Source organism: Chiroxiphia lanceolata, chromosome 1 (genome assembly GCF_009829145.1).
Source record: "Chiroxiphia lanceolata isolate bChiLan1 chromosome 1, bChiLan1.pri, whole genome shotgun sequence".
In the NCBI taxonomy this organism is placed as follows: Eukaryota; Metazoa; Chordata; class Aves; order Passeriformes; family Pipridae; genus Chiroxiphia; species Chiroxiphia lanceolata.
Window position 1 is genome coordinate 35,454,496 of NC_045637.1, and position 19,652 is coordinate 35,474,147.

The 19,652-nt window shown below is 40.1% G+C and overlaps 1 protein-coding gene across 1 annotated transcript in view; it reads left to right on the forward strand.

Annotated features, from left to right (window-relative positions):
• CPA6 (carboxypeptidase A6) overlaps nucleotides 1-19,652 on the forward strand; it is an 82,681-nt gene that overhangs the window by 37,103 nt on the left and 25,926 nt on the right. The window contains exons 3-4 of the mRNA XM_032678365.1: nucleotides 3,046-3,121; nucleotides 16,913-17,037. Of these exons, the coding sequence (XP_032534256.1) occupies nucleotides 3,046-3,121; nucleotides 16,913-17,037 (201 nt within the window). The remainder of the gene's footprint in view (nucleotides 1-3,045; nucleotides 3,122-16,912; nucleotides 17,038-19,652) is intronic.

Here is a 19,652-nt window from a genome sequence, read left to right on the forward strand (position 1 = left end):
TTTAAATTCTATTAGCCTAGTTGCTAGGGGTAAATTGAAAGTTTGTCATGGTGGACGTAAATTTCTATATTAATTTCTACAAAATATATCCCATCCTGCTGTTTGTTTAGAAATTTTAAAAAATAGCCTTCAAAAAAGAGATTTAGAGACATTATGGTTAGAAAAATAACCTCAGCTGCATAAATCAGCAGATTGCTGACATATGTCTGCAGGCAACACAACTTTCCCTAGATGTATATATGCTCACTTGCTTCTTTTTCTTTAACATCTCAACATGAAGGATGGCAGGGGACCTCACCAAGGGGTAGTCCTTAGTGTTTGGGGTACGGCTGCCATGTATCAACCACTTTAGTCCATGATCTGGTAGATTTTGTTGTTGGCTTTTAAACAGTGGGTAGGTTCTTGCATTTCTACCCTAAGTTCAATGGGTATTGCACAGAGTTTAAGGTAATCATTTGATTTCTTTAATGTAAAATGTAACTAGGAGGGCTGTAAAACTAAAAAATTAACTTAGGACTATGTTCTTTGATTGGTACATATCAGTAGTAAAGTCAGATTTTGTATCTGCTTTTTGAAGAATGTATAATGTTTATCCACTGGCTAGCCAGGCTACAGAAGTAGGTGTTAGCAGAGAGTTCTTGGGAATTCAGTTTATTCCTGCAACTTGCATGCACAAAAATTGGAAGTGTCTTGTAATGGCTTAACCATCTTTTAATAAAATATTAACATTACCAGGTATGCTAAACTGCTTTCTTGAGCTCTCTAGCAGCAGACTCAGACACATCTGGAGGCATTTCCTAACAATATGTCAAATGATCGCTGTGTCAGAGCACCAGTATTTTCCTCTTTTTCAGACAGGTTTTTCATCACATTGGAAATGACAGAGTTACTGAGCTAATGCAAGACAGTTTAGAGTGATGTGTATTAATTCGAGACCATACCTAAGTGATATCCATTCCTTTGAAATTCCATTACAGCTGCGTAACACATGCTTAGCTACTTATTTCATTAAAATCTGGTTTTTATATGTTGATTGTACCAACCCTTCCATAAATGTCAAATGAATCTTTATTAATTACTTCGACTTCACATGTCCTGGGCAATCATTGCTTCTTTTTACTCATTTTGTTCTTAACAGCAATTTAATACTCTGAAAGAAGTGAGTAATGGGAAAGAATATTACTATTGTATGTATGATAAATTAAAAGCATCTATTTTCCTTGAAAAGATGTAGCACTTGTAGTGCTCTAAGGGGCTTATTCCTTTCTGTGTAAGTTCCTATACAGGAGGTTAAACTTGTCTTGGAAGCATAGTAATTTCCCCTAAATTTTTATAGCTGCCAAATTACAGCAAGAGTGCTTTCAGAAATCTTTCTTAGGCATAAACCATTTGTCAAATAAGGTCAACAGCAGCCAAGACTAAGGTCCACATCCCTGGCTACATCCATGTTGTTGCAACAATAACCTGGAGTCTAACTGGACCAAAAACTTTAAGGCCATGAAGGAGTTGGGAGGCTTGGGACCTGACTGCAGGGAAAACTCAGCAGGGGTGAGAACCAAAACTGGAGAGCTGAGTCAGAAAGAAGGATCAGAGGCTAACAAAGGGGAGTAGATGCTGACTGTAGAGAAAAGACTAAAGAAGAATGGGAGTAAGGGGAAATGATTCCCAGATAGCGCAGAAACTGCAGTACACCAAAGGCAAGACCTGGCACCTGCTTGCTGAGAACAGAAGCAGCTTGGGACCCTCCCTAAAACAGTGAGACCAGCAGCAGAACACTCACCAGTGGTCTTTCTAGTTAGCCAAATATCTTCTCATCAGACTTAGAAGCTTCAGTGAAATAGGAGAGCTCACAGTCTATTTATGAGACCAACATCTCAATGTCAAGGGAAACTCTACAGTGTAAAATTCCCAGATAATGCAGAAACTGTATGTTATTTATTTAAAAGGTATTCTGGCTAGTGGATGGAACTGTAGAAATAAAGATATGCATGACTTCCAAGGTCTCTTGAAAGAGGATTATCAAAAGTACAAATTAAAAACCTCAAAATGTAGGAAAGTTCCAGAATCAACGTTGGCCGTGTCAGCCTTCTTGTGTATGGCCGACATCTTAGTTACAGGATCAACTGCTGTATTTTCTGTGGTCTCCAGCCTCCCATAGTTCATTACATAGATGGTAGTCATTGAATGGTCATTCGGTTTCTGTTTCCTCTTTGCCAAAGATCATAGAATCACAGAATGGTTTGGATGGGAAGAGACCTTAAAGGTCATCTATTTCCAGCCCCTCTGCCATGGGCAGGAACACCTTCCACTTGAACAGGTTGCTCAGAACCTCATCCAACCTGGCCTCAAACACTTCCAGGGTTGGGGCATCCACAACTTCTCTGGGCAACCAGTTCTAGTGCTCCTCACAGTAAAGAATTTCTTCCTAATATCTTATCTAAAGCTACCTTATTTCAGTTTCTGCTAAAGAAAGTGAACAAAACCAGCTGCTATTACCTAGAATCTTCTGAGCATGTATGAGAGGCTATTTACTTCACAAAATTTGTGCAACCTTTAATGGATAAAGCAAAAGGCATGCCCCGATATGAAGATTACCTCTTTTCTAAAATTGTCCCCTCTTTAATGTATGAGAACACTGGATTTTTCAAAGCCCATTAAAGATTTAAACATGAAAAAGCAATGTATCTTACCTAATCTCTTCCTCAGAAACAGATTAATTGCTTTGAAAAAAAAATAGTAGTTTTGATCTGAGGCAGATACTCGGTATGGAAGATGTCAGCTTGAATGGTTTAACCTAGAAGGAATGAACAAAGTATTTACATAGAAATGGAGGGTCAAGATGACACTGATCTATAAAGAGCAAATAATTTCTATGGAAGTGCATAATCCAAGGTGCCAAGTTTAGAAGCAGAGTTCCAGTTCACCTGACATTTTGCAGATGCTGAAAAAGAGCACAATTATTGTAGCTGTCTGAACCTATTTACTGTCACATTGTGCTGCTGCAAAGAGCCTTAAAGTATCAATTTAATGTTCTGTTATTGGCAGGGATAAAGTCATACGAGTTGTTCCTGAGAGCGAGAGGGAAACACAGATCCTGAGGGCTGCATTCAACACACTTGAGGTGAGTTTGATTATTTTCATCTTCTTTTTCTGATCTTCTTGAAGACTGTAGTCTTCAACTGACTTGCCTTTCACTTGGCACTTCAAGTTATTTTATAATCTGGAAAGCAGCCTTTGCCCATTAAATTCCTAATTTCCCAATAAAATAGCATAAGAATCAGATTCATCATGCCTGACAATTTTAACAAGAAAGACTTATTGACTTAAAGTAATATAGGAACCACACTCAGAAATTTGCTTTCTTCTCTCTTCCATTTCTTTCTAGCATACATAGTTGCATGCTTCATTATCTGACTGATGGTGTTATTTAAAACACTGAGTTAATTCAAGTTGTGAATACACACAGGAATATGAAAGAGGAAGTGGCTTCAGTTTGGGAATCTCTCTGGCAGAATAATTTTCTAGAGACAGTTGAGAGAGTGTTAGCAAACCAAAATCTTTCTTCCCTGGATATGAATGTAAAGCAGTGGTCCCACTGTAGCAGTGCAGCATAGGAGCACTCTGCAGCATGCTGTTTGCTGGCACAGCTAGCGAAGCCAGAGGCAGTCTTTCCACAGCAGCATGGCCCACTGTGTTAGAGAATGGGGGAGTACCTGTAAGCCAGGTCTATGGCCCCTACGGCAATGTGGAAAGGACTGTGCCACACACATGTGCTGCCCCCAGGCACTGGGGAAAAGGGATGAGCCTTGTTAAGAGTTGCCAAAACACAGCCTAACCAGAGCAGAACAAGGGAAGTAACAACTGGATCACTATGTTGAGTTTGTTCTGGGATCTGAATGTGTGTCCCAGGCTCTGTCTCTTCCCCCGTGTTAGCTCGTGTTTGCTTGACCCCAGCAGGCAACAGTTGGCTTCTCCCTGTACCTGTGAAGGTAAAGGAGTTTGAAGGGCAACCTTATAGGCACCACAGGCACAAGCTAAAGTCATTTGGCACAGAAACTCAAGCCTTCCTTGTGTCTGGCTGGCATAGACAAAGGAACTTGTTGGTAACTTTATCAGTCCTCTGACATACAGTTTTGGGTCACAGCAGAACACCAGTTCTACCAAAGTGTTTGGAGCACATGCAAAACCTTTGGGCTGCTCACTGCCTTCAATTCCACCAAACTGTTAGGCAGTCTGTGGTGTATCTCTGTCTCTGTTGCTGAAATGTCACATAAATGATTGTGTTCTCAATGAGGAAAAGAAGAAGGTGCATATAATTTCCTAGTCCAATAGTTAACATCTGGGATACACATACATCAAATCTCTGTCCACATACCAAATAAACCAAAATGAAGATGTAATAAGAGCTCTTACACCCTTCTGAAAAACATTCCATCTTTCAGTTATGACAAAGCTTTCTTCCTACCATTTTTTTAAGAAAGAGGATAGAGCTACCTTTGGTATCTCAGCCCAGGAGAAAGCTTGCTGCTGTGATTACAGCTGTGTGACTGCAGTCAAGACATTGACACTTTACTAGTTTTAAGTAGAAAAACTGAGGCTGTCTTCTTCACATCTGCATTTCTTAACACTGTGTTCAGTTCGTTACCCACTCAAGATGCTGTCTTTTGTAAATCCCATTCTCAAGACCCCGAAATTGTGCACATGTTGCATGAAAACTTCCAGTGTTCAGCGGAGGTAGTGTCATGATACCTTGCATTACTGCACTTGGCATTGTAATGTCCAACTCTTTTGAAGAATATTGTCTTATATTTGTTTCTACACTGCTTATTATGGGCCTGACCCTCACCTGTGAATATTACTGTAACACCCCAAAAAGGATAAATTTTTTACTCCCAATTAGGAAAAAAAAATCTAACCATAAACCCGAGAAATACATGTGGAAGCTGATTTTTGCTTTAATTTCTTCCCCCTGGATGCTGGAACATAAGGAGGGAGCACATGTGTTTGTTCCTTTCTCCTCATATTGCAAACCCTGCGAAGCAAAAGGGTTACTCACCTTCCTGCAACTGTTTCTCATTACAGAGCTCCCTTAGGCTCCCAGAAAGATATTCCTTCACCCAATTCCATCAAAGTGGGAGCAGTAGAAACTTGAATAAATAATTGTATGCTATAACTCTTAGAGCAGGATAATAAAATTTTGGCAAACTGCGTTGGAATCTGACTAGTTAATTAGAAAGTGATTGATTCTGTCGAGGCACTAAGATGAGGAGGTTGAAGGGAAGACTCAATAAAAGAGAGAACACAGTGACACCTGGTTTCATGAACATAGGCTGGGTTTGGCTGCATGTCAGGTCTTAAGGCTCTTCCATCTGCAGCTGCTTCACTGCCCATCTGCATGCGGTCGGACAGAAAGAGACACCTGAGTGGCTAACAAGTAATGGATATGTTTAATATTACTTATCATCTTCTCCCACACACAAAATCCCAGGTTATTCTCTCATGAAAAAGTGGAAAAACAATGACAATCCTCAGAGGTGCCAAGTCCCTACAATACTGGCAAAAATCAGTAGTGGCTGCAAGTCATCGGCTCCTCAGAAGAACCATGTATTTAGAGTTTTGCAATTTTTAAGTCTCCATGTCAAGTCTCCTCTGTCCTTCTCCTGCCCCTAGACTTCCAGAGTTGAAAATTCAAAAGGCAGTGGACTATGAGTCTTTAAGCACCACGCTGAATATGTACTCAGGAGAAAATAGAAGACAGTGCACCAAAAAAAACCCCAATAGTGCAAAATAAGCTACAAACAAAACTCAGATAGAGTCCTGATGCTGTCTTAGCACCGTATGCCTGACAGATATGAACAGAAATGTCAGCAGAGATATACAAATTGCTATAATTACAAGGACTGCACTTTGGATTTTTTCATTTTTGAGTCAGAAAACCAGAATTGGTTTAAGGCACATCTCCTTTGAATCTATTCTGGTTTGAGCAGTAAATTAATATCAACCTGTTATATTACTCACATGTTCTGCTCCTCAAGGGAAAAATAAAGATGGAACCAGGATCCTTTCAAAACATGGGATCCTTCTGTTGTGTTACTCGGTGTTGAGCAAAATTCAGTTTTCAACCTGAGTTGTGATATGGCCTGATAGTATTCTCCATTGTCAGTATTATAAGAACACGAAAAGTCAGTGAAAATAAAAGTTACATCAGTTTTGTTCATGAAATGAGAAGGATACCTGCACTTGGGTTTCAATTCAGGCCTGTTTCTCTACTCAGGCAAGTTTGTCTATTAGGGATGAGGTGTATTTCAAAGATACCAAAAGTTACATTCTCTAGTGAAGTCAGGATTAGTCCTCATTAGCCAACCTAAAAAAACATTGGAATTACTTTGCAAAACTGGGGAGCCCAGTTTACCCCCAGAGTGATCCATGCACAAGGTAAATATTTTGAATAAATTCCTAGGATGGTGCAAAAACTGAGTAGATCCTGCACAAATGGATTGTATTCTTGTTGCGGGATTTCCTTGCATACAACAGACCATCTGTTCTGATAAGGGAAAGGGCTTCCCAGGTTTCCTCCTCACTGTGTCTGATGGAGGGAACTTTCATATAGACTCATGGTGTTCTGTGTTCATTTCAGTCGTTTCCTTCTGCCTTTAAATTTACACTGCAGAGTGACTTAGCCTTTCCCTCTGACCTACCTTTCATATTTCAAAAAATTAAAAGGAAATCTCCTCTCCCCTCAGTTCAAGTGAGCATATCCTTCTGAAGGGCTTTATCACAAAGAAGTTTGAGAAAATGATCCTGATAATCCTATTACAAAGCAATGAATTTTGGTGTCAGGCAGAAAGTAAAGCAAATGCAAAGACACCCTTTCTTATTGCCCACTGATTTGGACAAAGGGAAGACAATCATGAAGAAAATAAGCGGGCACTGGGAAGAACAGCATTGTATCTTTTCACTCATTTTATCTACCAGTTTCTTAATGACTGTTCTTACTGATGATTTTTCCTGAGTAGATTTTGTCATTTACAGTCTGCTCTAGCTGTTTTCTTTCCGAAAGAAACACCAGGGCAGTGGGGAAAGAAGTGGTGAGAGTTCTGCCTTTTACTATGCTAAAGCCAATGCTGTGGAGGTCAGCAAGCTGCAAGGTCTGTCCCTTTTGGGAAGGGTATCCAACACAAAGGGAATGCTTTCCTGAATGTGCATTTGCAGAAACCTACACTGAGACATCCTTGAAAGATCACCTTGGCTGTATGTCTTGATGTATTAGAAGTATCTTAGAATATGCCCACAGTGATTAACTTCAGCAGCACTGGCAGTCTAAATACAGCATAAGCAAGAAAATTCATCTAAGAGGTTGAATGGCTACTCAGGGGTTTTATTCCTGAGGAAACCTCTTGATCTCAAACAGGACTGCTCTTCTACCAATATTTAAGCTGCAGAGTTAACTCACACACTTTTACATGAGGCGTAGTCCCTCAGGACCTTTTAAACTTAGCATCTGGAGCTCCTTAGGAGGGATATTTGCCCCCCCTTTTTTTTAAGGAAAAAAAAAGAGTCCATATAATTCTTAGTGTAGTAAACCCCTGAAATCTGCCTGAAGTGTATAAGCTCTGCTACAGTATGAATGCCATTGCCTATACTGAGGGAATAATGGATAATGAATGTTTCATTCCACACATTTAACTTTTTTTCATGAATTGCCGAAAGGCAAATCACATTAGTCATAATCACTTGCTGAGTAATTTCCACAAATTAGTTTTAGTCTGTAGCTCCATTGCCCGCAGTGCTTTGTTATTAATCATTATTATAAATTGATTCCTTCATTGGCTGGTTCTGTTAACTTCTAGGTGACAGAATATTGCTTTTTTTCCCTGATGGGGTAAACATGGCATGTAGACCTGCACTGCCAGTAAAAATAGCCAGCTCTACAGACTAAAATTTGTCTGCTGTTAGTTCTGTAAAATTGCTTGAACTTGCATGTGTTCAACCAATAAACTCATCCGCAGTAAAGAAGCAATAAAGAAGCCTAAATACACTAAATCCGATCAGCTGTATCCCAGCCTCAAAGCAGCAGGAGGTGCTCCGGCCCTGATCCCTCATGACTCAGCCAGGCAGAGCAGGGTTCCCTGCGCCCCCCCCACCACCCTGCCACTCTAGGGCCACTCTCCAGAGCAAGTTCTCAGAAAGCTCTTGTGCATCATGCACTGCTTGTATGCAACTCTTTCTTAGGGCAACATGTGTCTGAGGTTGTAAAAAATGGGGCAGATGGGGAACTGAGAGTGATGCTTTTGAGGCAGGAGATGGCAGTTTCTGGTTTTCACTGACAGAGGTAGTAGCAGCTGGGAGATGCCATCAGTATGTATACATGCATACGTACTTTTGTCTCCAGTATGTTCCTACATCATTTCTTTCTCTTTCTCTGTGGAAGAAAAATAAGATGCTGATAACTCTGCTTGCCGCCAGCAGCACCACCCCACACCCTTGAACACCTTTAGTCCCTGTGCCAAAGACCACTGAGGTAAATAGGATGGTGAGTATGACAGGGATAAATGACTATGGAGCTCCTCCATTGACATTCATGTAAAATGACCAGTATATTGCCTAGCAGTCTTGAGGAATATTTTCATATGGTTGTGATGAATTAAATGCAGCAAATTCTTTGGCAATTCAAGCACAAACTCATGGATTTATTTATTTATTTTTCTAGCTATAGAGCACTGTCCCAAGTTTTGGATTGGCCGCTGCTGTAATGCCATCACAGGCATCAATCTTAAATTTTAGATTTTCTCTTGCAGTCCTTTGCTCTTATAAATACTTTATTTTTTTATAGAGATGCCACAAATCTTTGATCCCAACTCAGTGTCTAAGACCAGAAATATCTTTTTGCAGGTTCACCGTTCCACACTAATCATTTGCAAATTATTACAGTAATCAACAAATAAAAGAGGAATATTTGGGATGGTAGTACTGCAGTGACCTGAGTATTACTACCTGCTCTCTGTCTCCCAGGACTCCTTTTGTCCATCTGCTGTCATCCTGCCTTGTGCACCTGTCGAATGATTGGCTATTTTCCCCTGCTCTTTCTTGTTTAGAAGACAATTTGAGGAGCCTGTTGCTGATTTATGAGCCCTTTCATGGTTTTAATTCTGTTGAACCCGACTGACAGAAACAAATGTCACATTCCCAAGTGCTTTGCAAGAAACAGGAATTTAATTGGGTCCTCAGATCCAACAGATTCTGATTATCTGCTCTGGAATTTTCCTTTGTAAGTGTTATTTTTGAAGCAGCACTTCATTTGAGCCTTGACCGATAACTTCTACTCCGACAGTGATCTACATGCACTTTTTATCACATAACGCCTGACTGGGATCCAGACTGTTTGTATAGGTAGTAAAGGACCTACCGCTCTGTGAACATTCCTGGCATAATAGTGTTAAACCACTCATTCTTCAGTAGTTTTAACAAAAGAAATTCCTGGGCACAGCCAGGCATTTCTCAGCTTGGGAGGAGCCAGCCTAGCAGGCCTGGAAGCCTTGTTTGTTTTCTAGTCCTTACAGCAGCTGCTTATCCATTGTAATCCCTGAATTGATCCTGTCATTGCAGTTCAGGGAATCAGAAAAAATGTCTCATAGGGGAAAAGGATCACTTGGCTATAAATCTGATAGGTTACACCTCCATAGGAAAATGCTTAAAAAGGCTTCAGAGGACAAAAGCCCATCTGAAAATGCAGTAAGAAAGCCTGTCCGCCCAAGTGGAGCTAATCTTACTTTGCAGAAGGAAAGAACTAGCTCAGTGGCCAGGGCTGTGCATTTTATTTTGCACATATACCAAATATATCTATATAGCAAGGTGCTTTAGTTTTCAGTCGAGATTTTACCCTAATTCATAGTTAGGGTTCCAGTCAGATATGGATAGACTATTTCAGATACACAAAGAACATCAGGTGACAACAGAGGCTATTCATCAATATATCAGAATGTATGTTTGGAAACCACTTGTCAGGCTCCGAAGAAAAATGTCGTTCCAGAAAAACTTCAGTAGGAATGTGCAAGATAGAACAGGAGAGCCCAGGTACTGAGTGTATTGTTTTCACAAGCTATAGAAAACATGGACTTTCTGAGATGGGAGGAACCTGCTTCCTCTGAGGAACCCTGAGCCCAAGCTCAGCAAAGTCATCAGCATAGCCCCAGTGGGAGCAGGATCAAATCCAGGGCTTACTATTCCACATATTTCTTGAGTTCTGTCAGGCTTGGTGCTGTGACCACTTCCCTGGGGAGCCTGTTCCAGTGCCCAACTACCCTCTGGGTGAGGAAACCTTTTCTAATACCCAACCTAAACATCCCCTGACACATCTTCAGGCCATTCCCTTGGGTCCTGCCACTGGTCACCACAGAGAAGAGATCAGTGTCTGCTCCTCTCCTTCCCCTCATGAGAAAGTTGCAGACCGTGATGAGGTCTCCCCTCAGTCTCCTCTTCTTCTCCGGGCTGAACAGACCAAGTGACCTCAACCCCTCCTCATATGGCTTCCCCTGAGAGTCCTTCACCATCTCCATTGCCCTCCTTTGGACATTCTCTAATAGTTTAATATCTTTCTTATAGTGAGGTGCCCAAAACTGCACACAATATTCAAGATGAGGCCTCAGCAGTGAAGAGCAGAGAAGGACAATCCCCTCCCTCGACAGGCTGGCGATGCTTTGCCTGATGCCACCCAGGACTTGGTTGGCCTTCCTGCCAACCAGCTGCCCCCAGCTGCCAGGGCACTGCTGACTCACATTCAACTTGCCTTCTACCAGGACCCCCAGGTCCCTTTCCGTGGCACTGCTTTCCAGCATCTCATTCCCCAGTCTGTACAAACATCCAGGGTTGCCCCATCCCAGCTGTAGAATCTGGCACTTCCCCTTGTTAAACTTCATATGGTTGGTGATTTCCCAGTCCTCTAATCTGTTGAGGTCTCTCTCCAGGGCCTCCCTGCCTTCAAGGGAGTCAACAGCTCCTCCCAGTTTTGCGTGATCTGCAAACTTGCTGAGTATCCCTTCTAGTCCAAGTCATTTATGAAGATGTTGAAGATCACATGGCCTAAGATGGAGCCCTGTGGACCCCCACTAGTGACAGGACACCAGTCTAATGTTACCCCATTCACTATTACCCTTCTGTTTCTCATGCAGTGCAGAAACAATTGCAAAATGAATCAAGCCATAAATAGTTTAATAAGAAACAAGATAGGTGTTTGGCTGTCTGTTTTTTAATAAGTCTGTTAAACACTCTTTCCCATCTTTCAAATATACTTAACCCAGTGGCATCTGTACTTGTAAGAAGGGACATTCAGTTACCTTATAACTGAATACGATTTTTATCTCAGTGACTCTCTTGAAGAATAGCCTACAGGTTCTTTTCAGTGTACAGCCTTGTGTAAAATTATACCATTTAAGCAGAGGGCAAGACCATTACTTTGTTATAGTTCCACAAAGACCTGCAAAACTCAGAGCTTCAAGCTATGCATTGTTCGCATTCTGCCAGCGTTATGTTTGCTGCAATGCCACGAATCAATCCTCATTTATTAGCACAATTACTCTTACCAGCCTCACTGAAGAGCAAATAAATACAGAAAAGTTAGAGCCAGTTAAATGTCTACTGTGCTCAGTCAGAAACCTAAATTACTTTGTACTGGGACTACCTTTTAAGTCCTTTTAGAAAGCACAGGGAATCCCACACTGAATTGCCTCTGGACCACTTTGCATTACATAAAGGGCAGCTGAAGGAGATTTGCGATCAGGACTATCAATTAAGTTCCTTAATTGGCAGGAGCAAGCGAGGATGAAATCAATCCCAATCCTGAAAATATTTGTAAGGGTGAAGGCATTAGAGAGGAGCAGTTCTGCTCTTTCCATGTGAACTACAGCACAGCTATAATTATCCACCAGTGTCAAAGTGAACAGGAGTCATTCTTCCTTACTTCTTTCTTTTCAAATGTACCAACAGAAGCCTAAAATTCTGTTGCATGCTATGCATGTGCATGTGAGGGGTGTTTATGTACGTACATGTGTGTGACTGTGCTTCTTGTGTGTTATGTGATGAATACTCAGACAGTCAGACCTCTGATGACATCAGTAAAACCAGAGCAGTTTCTACTTCTTCTACTCTCTACCTTCTACTATGGATTTATAACTGAAAACATATCTAATGAATTTTAGGACTGCTTAGGGTGTTCATGTGTCTATACATGAACATATGGATGTAAATGGGAAACATACACTTCCTGAGAGAGTCCATGAGCAAAGACTGTCACTGCTTGCATTATTGACTGCACATTCCCTTTTACAAGAGGCTCAGAAATGCCAAGCCATTTCAGCTGGTGGCATCATAACAATAATTATATTCTGAACTTTACAGCTGACAGCATTTCTTAAAGAAATCCGTTCATAGTGATGTTAAGGACAAGGCCAGCTTTGGCACATGTAATGCTGTATACAACTCAGTAAAAATAAAAACTGGAATTTCTAGGTAATAAAGCATAACAAAATTACTGTTTTCATGGGGTATAACACAGATAAATCATACAAACAATTTTCTCCAGATACTAAATATAAGTTATGGCAAAGTTATTCTAGTTATTTTCATGACAAGCATCAATCATCTCTTTTGATTGATACACAATTGCAGACCTGATGAGAGCACTAAGCATCTTCCTTTCAGGATAAATGGATGAAGAAATTAAACATCTGCTTATGAAAGGGTAGTGAGAGACAACTGGAGGCTACTGCCCAAGAAAATGCCTTTAATTACAAAGGCTGGACTAAGCCTGATGGTCTGAAGAAGCTGGGGATTTATTTCAGTGACTTGAGTGAAAAAAAAAAGAAAAGAAAACTGTGGGATTTATGCAGCCATGAGAGGGTTTATAGGGAAAAGCAGGGAGACTCTTTTCTTCTCAGGCTCTCTTTCCACAGGCATGGAATAAGCAGGAGGAAAACCTGAACTAGTGAAGAAAAAGTCCCTGTTTTGGTTTCTGTCTTGCCAGGACAACAGAGTTTTCTGTACGCCATTTGTAACATGTAGCATTATACCAACGAAGTGTTTGTATTCTTGGAAAATTATTTGTATAATTTTAACCTTTGGAATAAATTCTGAATTCTATTAGTTCAGCACCCAAATCTGTTTAAAATATTTGTCCCTTTGCCTTGTGCTGACTTTTTGACGCTGTACTGGTCAAAACTTAGAGACATGACTAATGAGTTCAAGGTTGCTGTACCTTGAAAGATGTCCAGGTAAAATGTGATGCATTTATATTTATGAGCTGTCTTTAACACCTCGGTTTAAAGAGAAACTGCCTAAAAAGAAACTTGGCTTTCCTAAGCACAAGTTGAACCACAGGGTCTTCTATGGGACGAGTGAGGTTGGAAAAAAGAATGAGAAGATAAACAGCAATACTTACTTATGTAATCACAATTAATAATCTCTTATACCTTCTTGGTTTAATAAAGCAATAACGTGCTTAAATCCCTTGAGAAAAGAGAGCAAACTGTATGCTTTTACATACCATTTCTTCTCATGGAAAGCTACTCAGGATGCTTGTGCCTCCAGTGAGATTCCGGGAAAGAGCATTCACTGGGCATCTGTGCACTGCTATTCCTGACAACAGGTACCCATAGTCACACTTGCACTTGTGTGCAGTGGTGGTGCTGAGTAATTGGTCTCCTGGTCCCAACTCTGAACATGCTGAAAAATCTTGAATGGGCTCTGCTTATTATTTAAGGCATAAAAAATCCCAAGACCTTTTAAAGGTAACCTGCTGACTGAAACACGGGATAAGATGTGTAAAGGGGATGAGAGTATTTAGGTTTGCAGACATGCTCTTAAGCATATAGCTTTTCCTCTAGCCTCAAGATACCAGATGAATTTTGAGGTTCAGATTTTTGGCTGTATGTTCAGAGAGTTTTGTAGGATTTCTGCATCTCTTTGTTTTGTAGCTGGAGAATCTTCCTCCTACCCAGCAAATCCTACCACCCACACAGCGAATAGGTATCTTTTGGCACTGACTGGTACACCATTCATAATACTGTATAACAGCTAATGTATAGTGTGTGGGGATAACACCACCATATCACAGATAGTAAAGAGGATAGGATAGCAACTAGTATCACTACCACTCACTAACCAGCAGAGCCCAGAGTGGAAATCCATGGCATACTTGTGAGCAGAATGATGCTGAAAGAAGAGGGATGACTCCGATGAGACCCTCGGTATCCATGGGAGATGCAATGATGAAGTCTCCTGAAGATGACAATGAATAAAGGATAGAACATGCCTGCTCTGAAATCCATCTTCTGCTTGTTAGTTTTCATGCACTGTCTCTGTGTCACACCAAGGACAAGCTGAAGGCTGCAATATAAATAAGATGTCTGTTGGAAAAATGTGTTTCTTGTTATATGCTTTATAAGGCAAAATCAAGTTAGCAATTGAAGTACTCTGGACAGGACAGGTAACATCTCCCAGAGGAGCACTGAATGCTTCGTTTACATTGCAAAGAGTGAAGAGTGAGAGTCAAATGAAGCCAAATAGGGAACTGAGTTGGAGTGGAATGATTTGCATTCTAAATATGGGATTTTTTTGTCTCACTTCCAGGACAATGCCAGGAGTGAAATACTGGATTTTCACTAAAAGAGAATACTAATGTGCAATATGCCACTGATTTCATGAAGATTACTTCTGCTTCTGATATTCACTTGTAGACAGTAATGTGAGGAACAATTAGAATGCCTCAGAAATTAAAAAGCTTGGTGATGTTATAACTAATAGTGTGAATATTGGTTGTTTTATCCCCTCCATGATGACGGAGAATTTCACCAAAATAAATCCTGAGTAACTGCCAAGAACAAAGACAATTTTCAGGTGTATCTCAAGTGTGATTTATTTTTTTTTCATTTTTCTATTCCAGTTTTGTGTGCTTGGAAACTGCCTTTTGATTGCTGTTAGCTTTTGTGTAACATTTTGTTGTTATTTTTATAAACATGGCTCAAGCTGATTGATACACTGTTGCTCCAAGAGAAACAAATTTGCCCTTTCTGATGTGTATTTTTAGGGATAAATCTTGAAAGTCTAATACACATTTCTAATTATTGTGTGGGAAATTAACCATGTTGAATTTCACTGAGTGTCTCTAATGTATCAAAATATGAAAGACAGATAAACTAACAAACATAAGGTGTTAGCACAGTGAGAAGATATTTATTTATAAGCAGCATTTAACACCATTTAATTCACGATTTTGCTTTCTACTGACCATCTGTCATAGCTGCTGTCAGCCTCACAAGCCCCGTGAACTTTGCCAGTGCTGGTGTTAGACTTGAAAAGATGCTGTGCCCACCCACCACTATCACTCAGACCCATGGACCATATTGTGGCAGCATGAAACAAAGACTGGTTTTGGCAGGAACTAGAAGAGGCCGCTCCTCTTTGGCTGCTTGGATTTGGAATCCAGTTAATTTAATTGGATTAACTGGACTGAGGTCACTATTGCTGTAAGAGGTTCAGTGTCAGATGATCTCTTGGTAATCAGAATATTCTTAATCAGGGTCACTTGAGAAATGGTGAGAATTAAACCCCTGTTTCAAGATTGTACTCCCCTCACAAATGAGGTTATAGCAAGACCAGGTGAAATGCATTTGGTATTTCAAAAATAGCTTGTGTGGCATAGAAGTAGTCAGGAGCTTTTAAAATGCAGATTATAAACACCTCCTTAGAAACCTGAAAAGCAGTGAGCACTCACAAGCTGTATTAATGACTTCCATCAGTGCAGCCTGGCACAGCTGATTGCAATAAACTTCAAAAGACTTTTATCAAATATTAATTATTTTTAAATTCTCTTTAAGATGTGTGGACATGGTAGTCCATTCTTTGTATTCAGCTCAAAAACATATACTTTTAAAGCTTGTGGATCCTGACATGCATATTTGTCACATTGATACAGAGACAGTTGCTGAAACTCCCATTTATAGTCTCCCGGGACTATCCAACAGCTCTGGGAGGAGTTTTATTAACTTGTGTTCTCACCACTGTCCTCACACTGGCTGAGGAGGAACCGTTCTCACCTCTGTTGTAGAGTATGTGCATCTACACTATTTTACTACTATTTTACAGAGTGTAGAACACTGATTTCAAACCCCTGTTTGCAAACTTTCTTGCTTTTTTGAAAATTTGTGCATGCCTTAGGCTAGAATTTCCAAATGTATTTCAGATTTGGCAACTAAAGGAAGTAAAAATGGACAAGAACCATCCCTCAGATATGCGCAGATAGAAGTAGTACAATAATAATAGTGGTATCGCTCAGTAGCTATCATTTTTTACAAGATTTTAATGATTTGATTATCTTAATCCTGTTATTTTGACATTTCATATAAAATTTTGGGTACTCATGGTATTGGCACCCTGTTACTGACCTCTGATCTGCTTATTATCAAGAATAAAGCTTGGGTACGCTTTGTAAAGAACAGTGGTATCTGCTATGCCTTCTGTATCTCTTTAGCATTCTTTTACTGCCCTAGTGAACATAGAAAATGCCTTGTGAAATAAAAGAGACTCATGGACTCCATAGGTCATAGGGAATGTATAGTAGTCTGAGGAAGTGCATGAAGCTGGAAGCACCTTTTATTTCAAACTATTTGAAGACACACATTCTGGAAACTGTTCTGTCTTCCCATTGGCAAATCTCTCATGAGAGTTGTGGTAAATTGGACACAATCATTCCTCAAAATCTGCTCCATTAGCATAGATGTCAAGCTGGACCAGCCAGTGCGGGTCTATTGTCTGTATCATGCCTAAAGTGTTTGCCTGCATACCTTCAAGCGTGCCATCTCCTGGATTTCCCCACCTACACTGAATGCATATGAATTACAGGTTGGTTCCTGCACTACAGGTGGACTTGTGGCAGCCCAGCAGCCCCTTCCGCATCGTCGAAGGCACAGTCACTGATGTGCGAGTACCACAGAACACGACCCGAAGCCTGCTGCCCTACCTCCAGCAAGCAAATATCCAGTACACGTAAGCCCATACTTCACTTTCCTTGCCTTGCTCCAGAGATCTGGCCTTCCGGGCAGGTCTGCCTCTACCATGCCAAGTGCGCTTGGGAATACATTCCACATCTCAGCAATTAGACTGGCAGACAAATAGGCACTGCCAAGAAAACAACCGTTTTAATGGGAGAACAGAAAATCTCCCACAGGCAGGCGGTTTTAATTAAATGTCCTCCTTTGGAGTCAAGCTGAAGTGTTTTCAATGCATGCGAAATCACATCTATTAAGAGAAGGATGGAAATTACTAATTCTACAGCCTGCTTTGCCTTTCTCTGTATTTAGCAGGAGCAAGGTTTATTTAAAAGTGTGCTGCAAACGCAGAGGAAAGCCTTCTTCATCAACTATACAGGAACATATTAGTTCTATTCTCCAATCCTAGTGACCCAACACAAGTCATACGACATAAATACACACACACTAAGGATCACATATCATTTATAGAGTTCCTTAAAAAAAATCAAGACAGTTTTGAAGTATACTTATCCTTTCATATTTAGCAGTATGATATAGTGAACAAGAGTAATGATCTTGCCATAAAAGACTTTTCAGTGAGATGCCTAAGCATCTGAATAATCAAGTGATGAGTTATTTGAATTCTCAAATATTTGCTAAATAAAGACCTACATGAGGGTATTTATGTTTATTTTTCAGTGAGAAAAGGATGGTGCAAATCATACTGTATATGTATGTATGTATGTATGTAGTACTGATCAGAATTCCATTTTTATTATAACAATGGTATCTTATAAATTTGTTGTTCTAAAAATACAGAAACAAATATAAGGAGATTAATTACACAAGCTCAGTGGCTGAAGTTCAGAGTGACTTTCATGTGTCTTCAACACCGCTTCAGTTTTGTTTATGTTTAAAACTGAGATGGGGATTTCTGTAATTGTTTTCCTGTGCATATAAAAAAAAGTCCCCTAATTACTGTGCCCTAGCAGTTGTATTCACATCTGTTGCTGTTCCTGCTCACAGTAATCACCTTTAATGAAATGACAGAAGGCTGTTTTATGTGTGTTATAAACACTGACTGTACTTGAAGACCTTTACTTGGGTTGCAGAGCAGAGTGTGCAAGGGCAAGAACTGAAAGGGCAAAGGGTCTCTGCAGCTTACCTGAAACAACATGGTACAAATACTGTGACAACATTGCATTAATCTTCCACAGGGAAAAATCCCCTCTCTGACTTTTGGCACACAAGCTGTGTGCACTTAGAAGGAACATGGGCAGCATTTTGTCAGGTCCAGACTTTTCCTTTGCTCTCCCTCCCCCTGTTGCCCATCTCAGATGGTCCAAGCCATCAGAAGCAAAACTCTTCAAAGCCTCTACAAGCAAGCCTCTGCATTCCTGACAAGCCTCCTGAGATCTGTAACTCCACAAGAGCCAGGAGGATTTGCTGTGAAAGCAACAGCCACAATCAGGGAGAGCAGGGTAACCAGGCACAGCCAGTGAGATGAAGTGCATCTCCACAAGCAAGATATTGTACAACTCCTTTTCAAATGGCTGGTTTTCACAATGGTGGTTTTTTTATTATTTAATTTTTGCACATTCTGCAAAGGAGTTAGAATTGCTACATCCCTTTTGGAACTGGAAAATCTGAGGCAAACGCCAGCTAAAATTTCAGCCTGATGATTGCTTAAATTATGAAAAATCTCTAAAGTTAGGAAGCATTTAGCTTAAATAGCTTAAATTATGACAAATTTCTAAAGTTAGGAAGCATTCCTAATGAACCACGCGACCAGTACTTGTCTGTAAAACAGGCTTATCTGTCTTTGGGCTTGACTTCATGACAAAATAGTCATGAAAACAAGCCAGGCATCAGATAAACTCTTTCTGCACCAAGTTGCTTCAGTTTTAAGTTTTTTAAAGTTTTTTCAGAAGCCACTGAGGTTGCATTAAAACCTGAGAGACTTAAGAGCCTTTCTGTTATAAGCACACAAAGTACACAGTCACTTAAGAGTAAAGGAAGATTATCAAGTCTCATGCAGAGCACAGATGGAGTTATGAATCCATAACAATCAGGAGTTATGAAATGTATTATTTTAAAAGTGAAGAAACAGTGCTTGATTCTGGTAGGTGCTTACACTAATCAGAATTCTGCAAAGTCAAGTATTTTTTTTAAATATTAAATGTCTTAATAACTTGAATAAAACCACTCTAATCTAATTACAGGCATTACAGTACTGGTCTTACAGTATATATAGTACTTTGAAAGTCAAGACTATAATTCTTTAGTTTGCTTAATGAATGGTGCTGATGTAGAACAATATAATTCCTAATTATACAACTACTTCACTAATGCATTTGAAGATGGGAATAACCTTTACTTTGATATTACATGTAGGTGGACCTATTACATTTGAGGTACCTGCTGCACACCTGAGTTAGGAGCACAGTAAATGCCATTTCTTTCCATCTTTTTCCTATCATTGCAGCTGATGCCAATGAAAATTTAAAAGGTTGAATGTGACTATCATTTTATAGGAATGATGAATTAGTGGTGTGGTGATTACACATTCCCATGCTTTAGGAGAAGTTGGGGTACAAGGATTGACTCAGTTCTACAGTCATGTTGTTACTG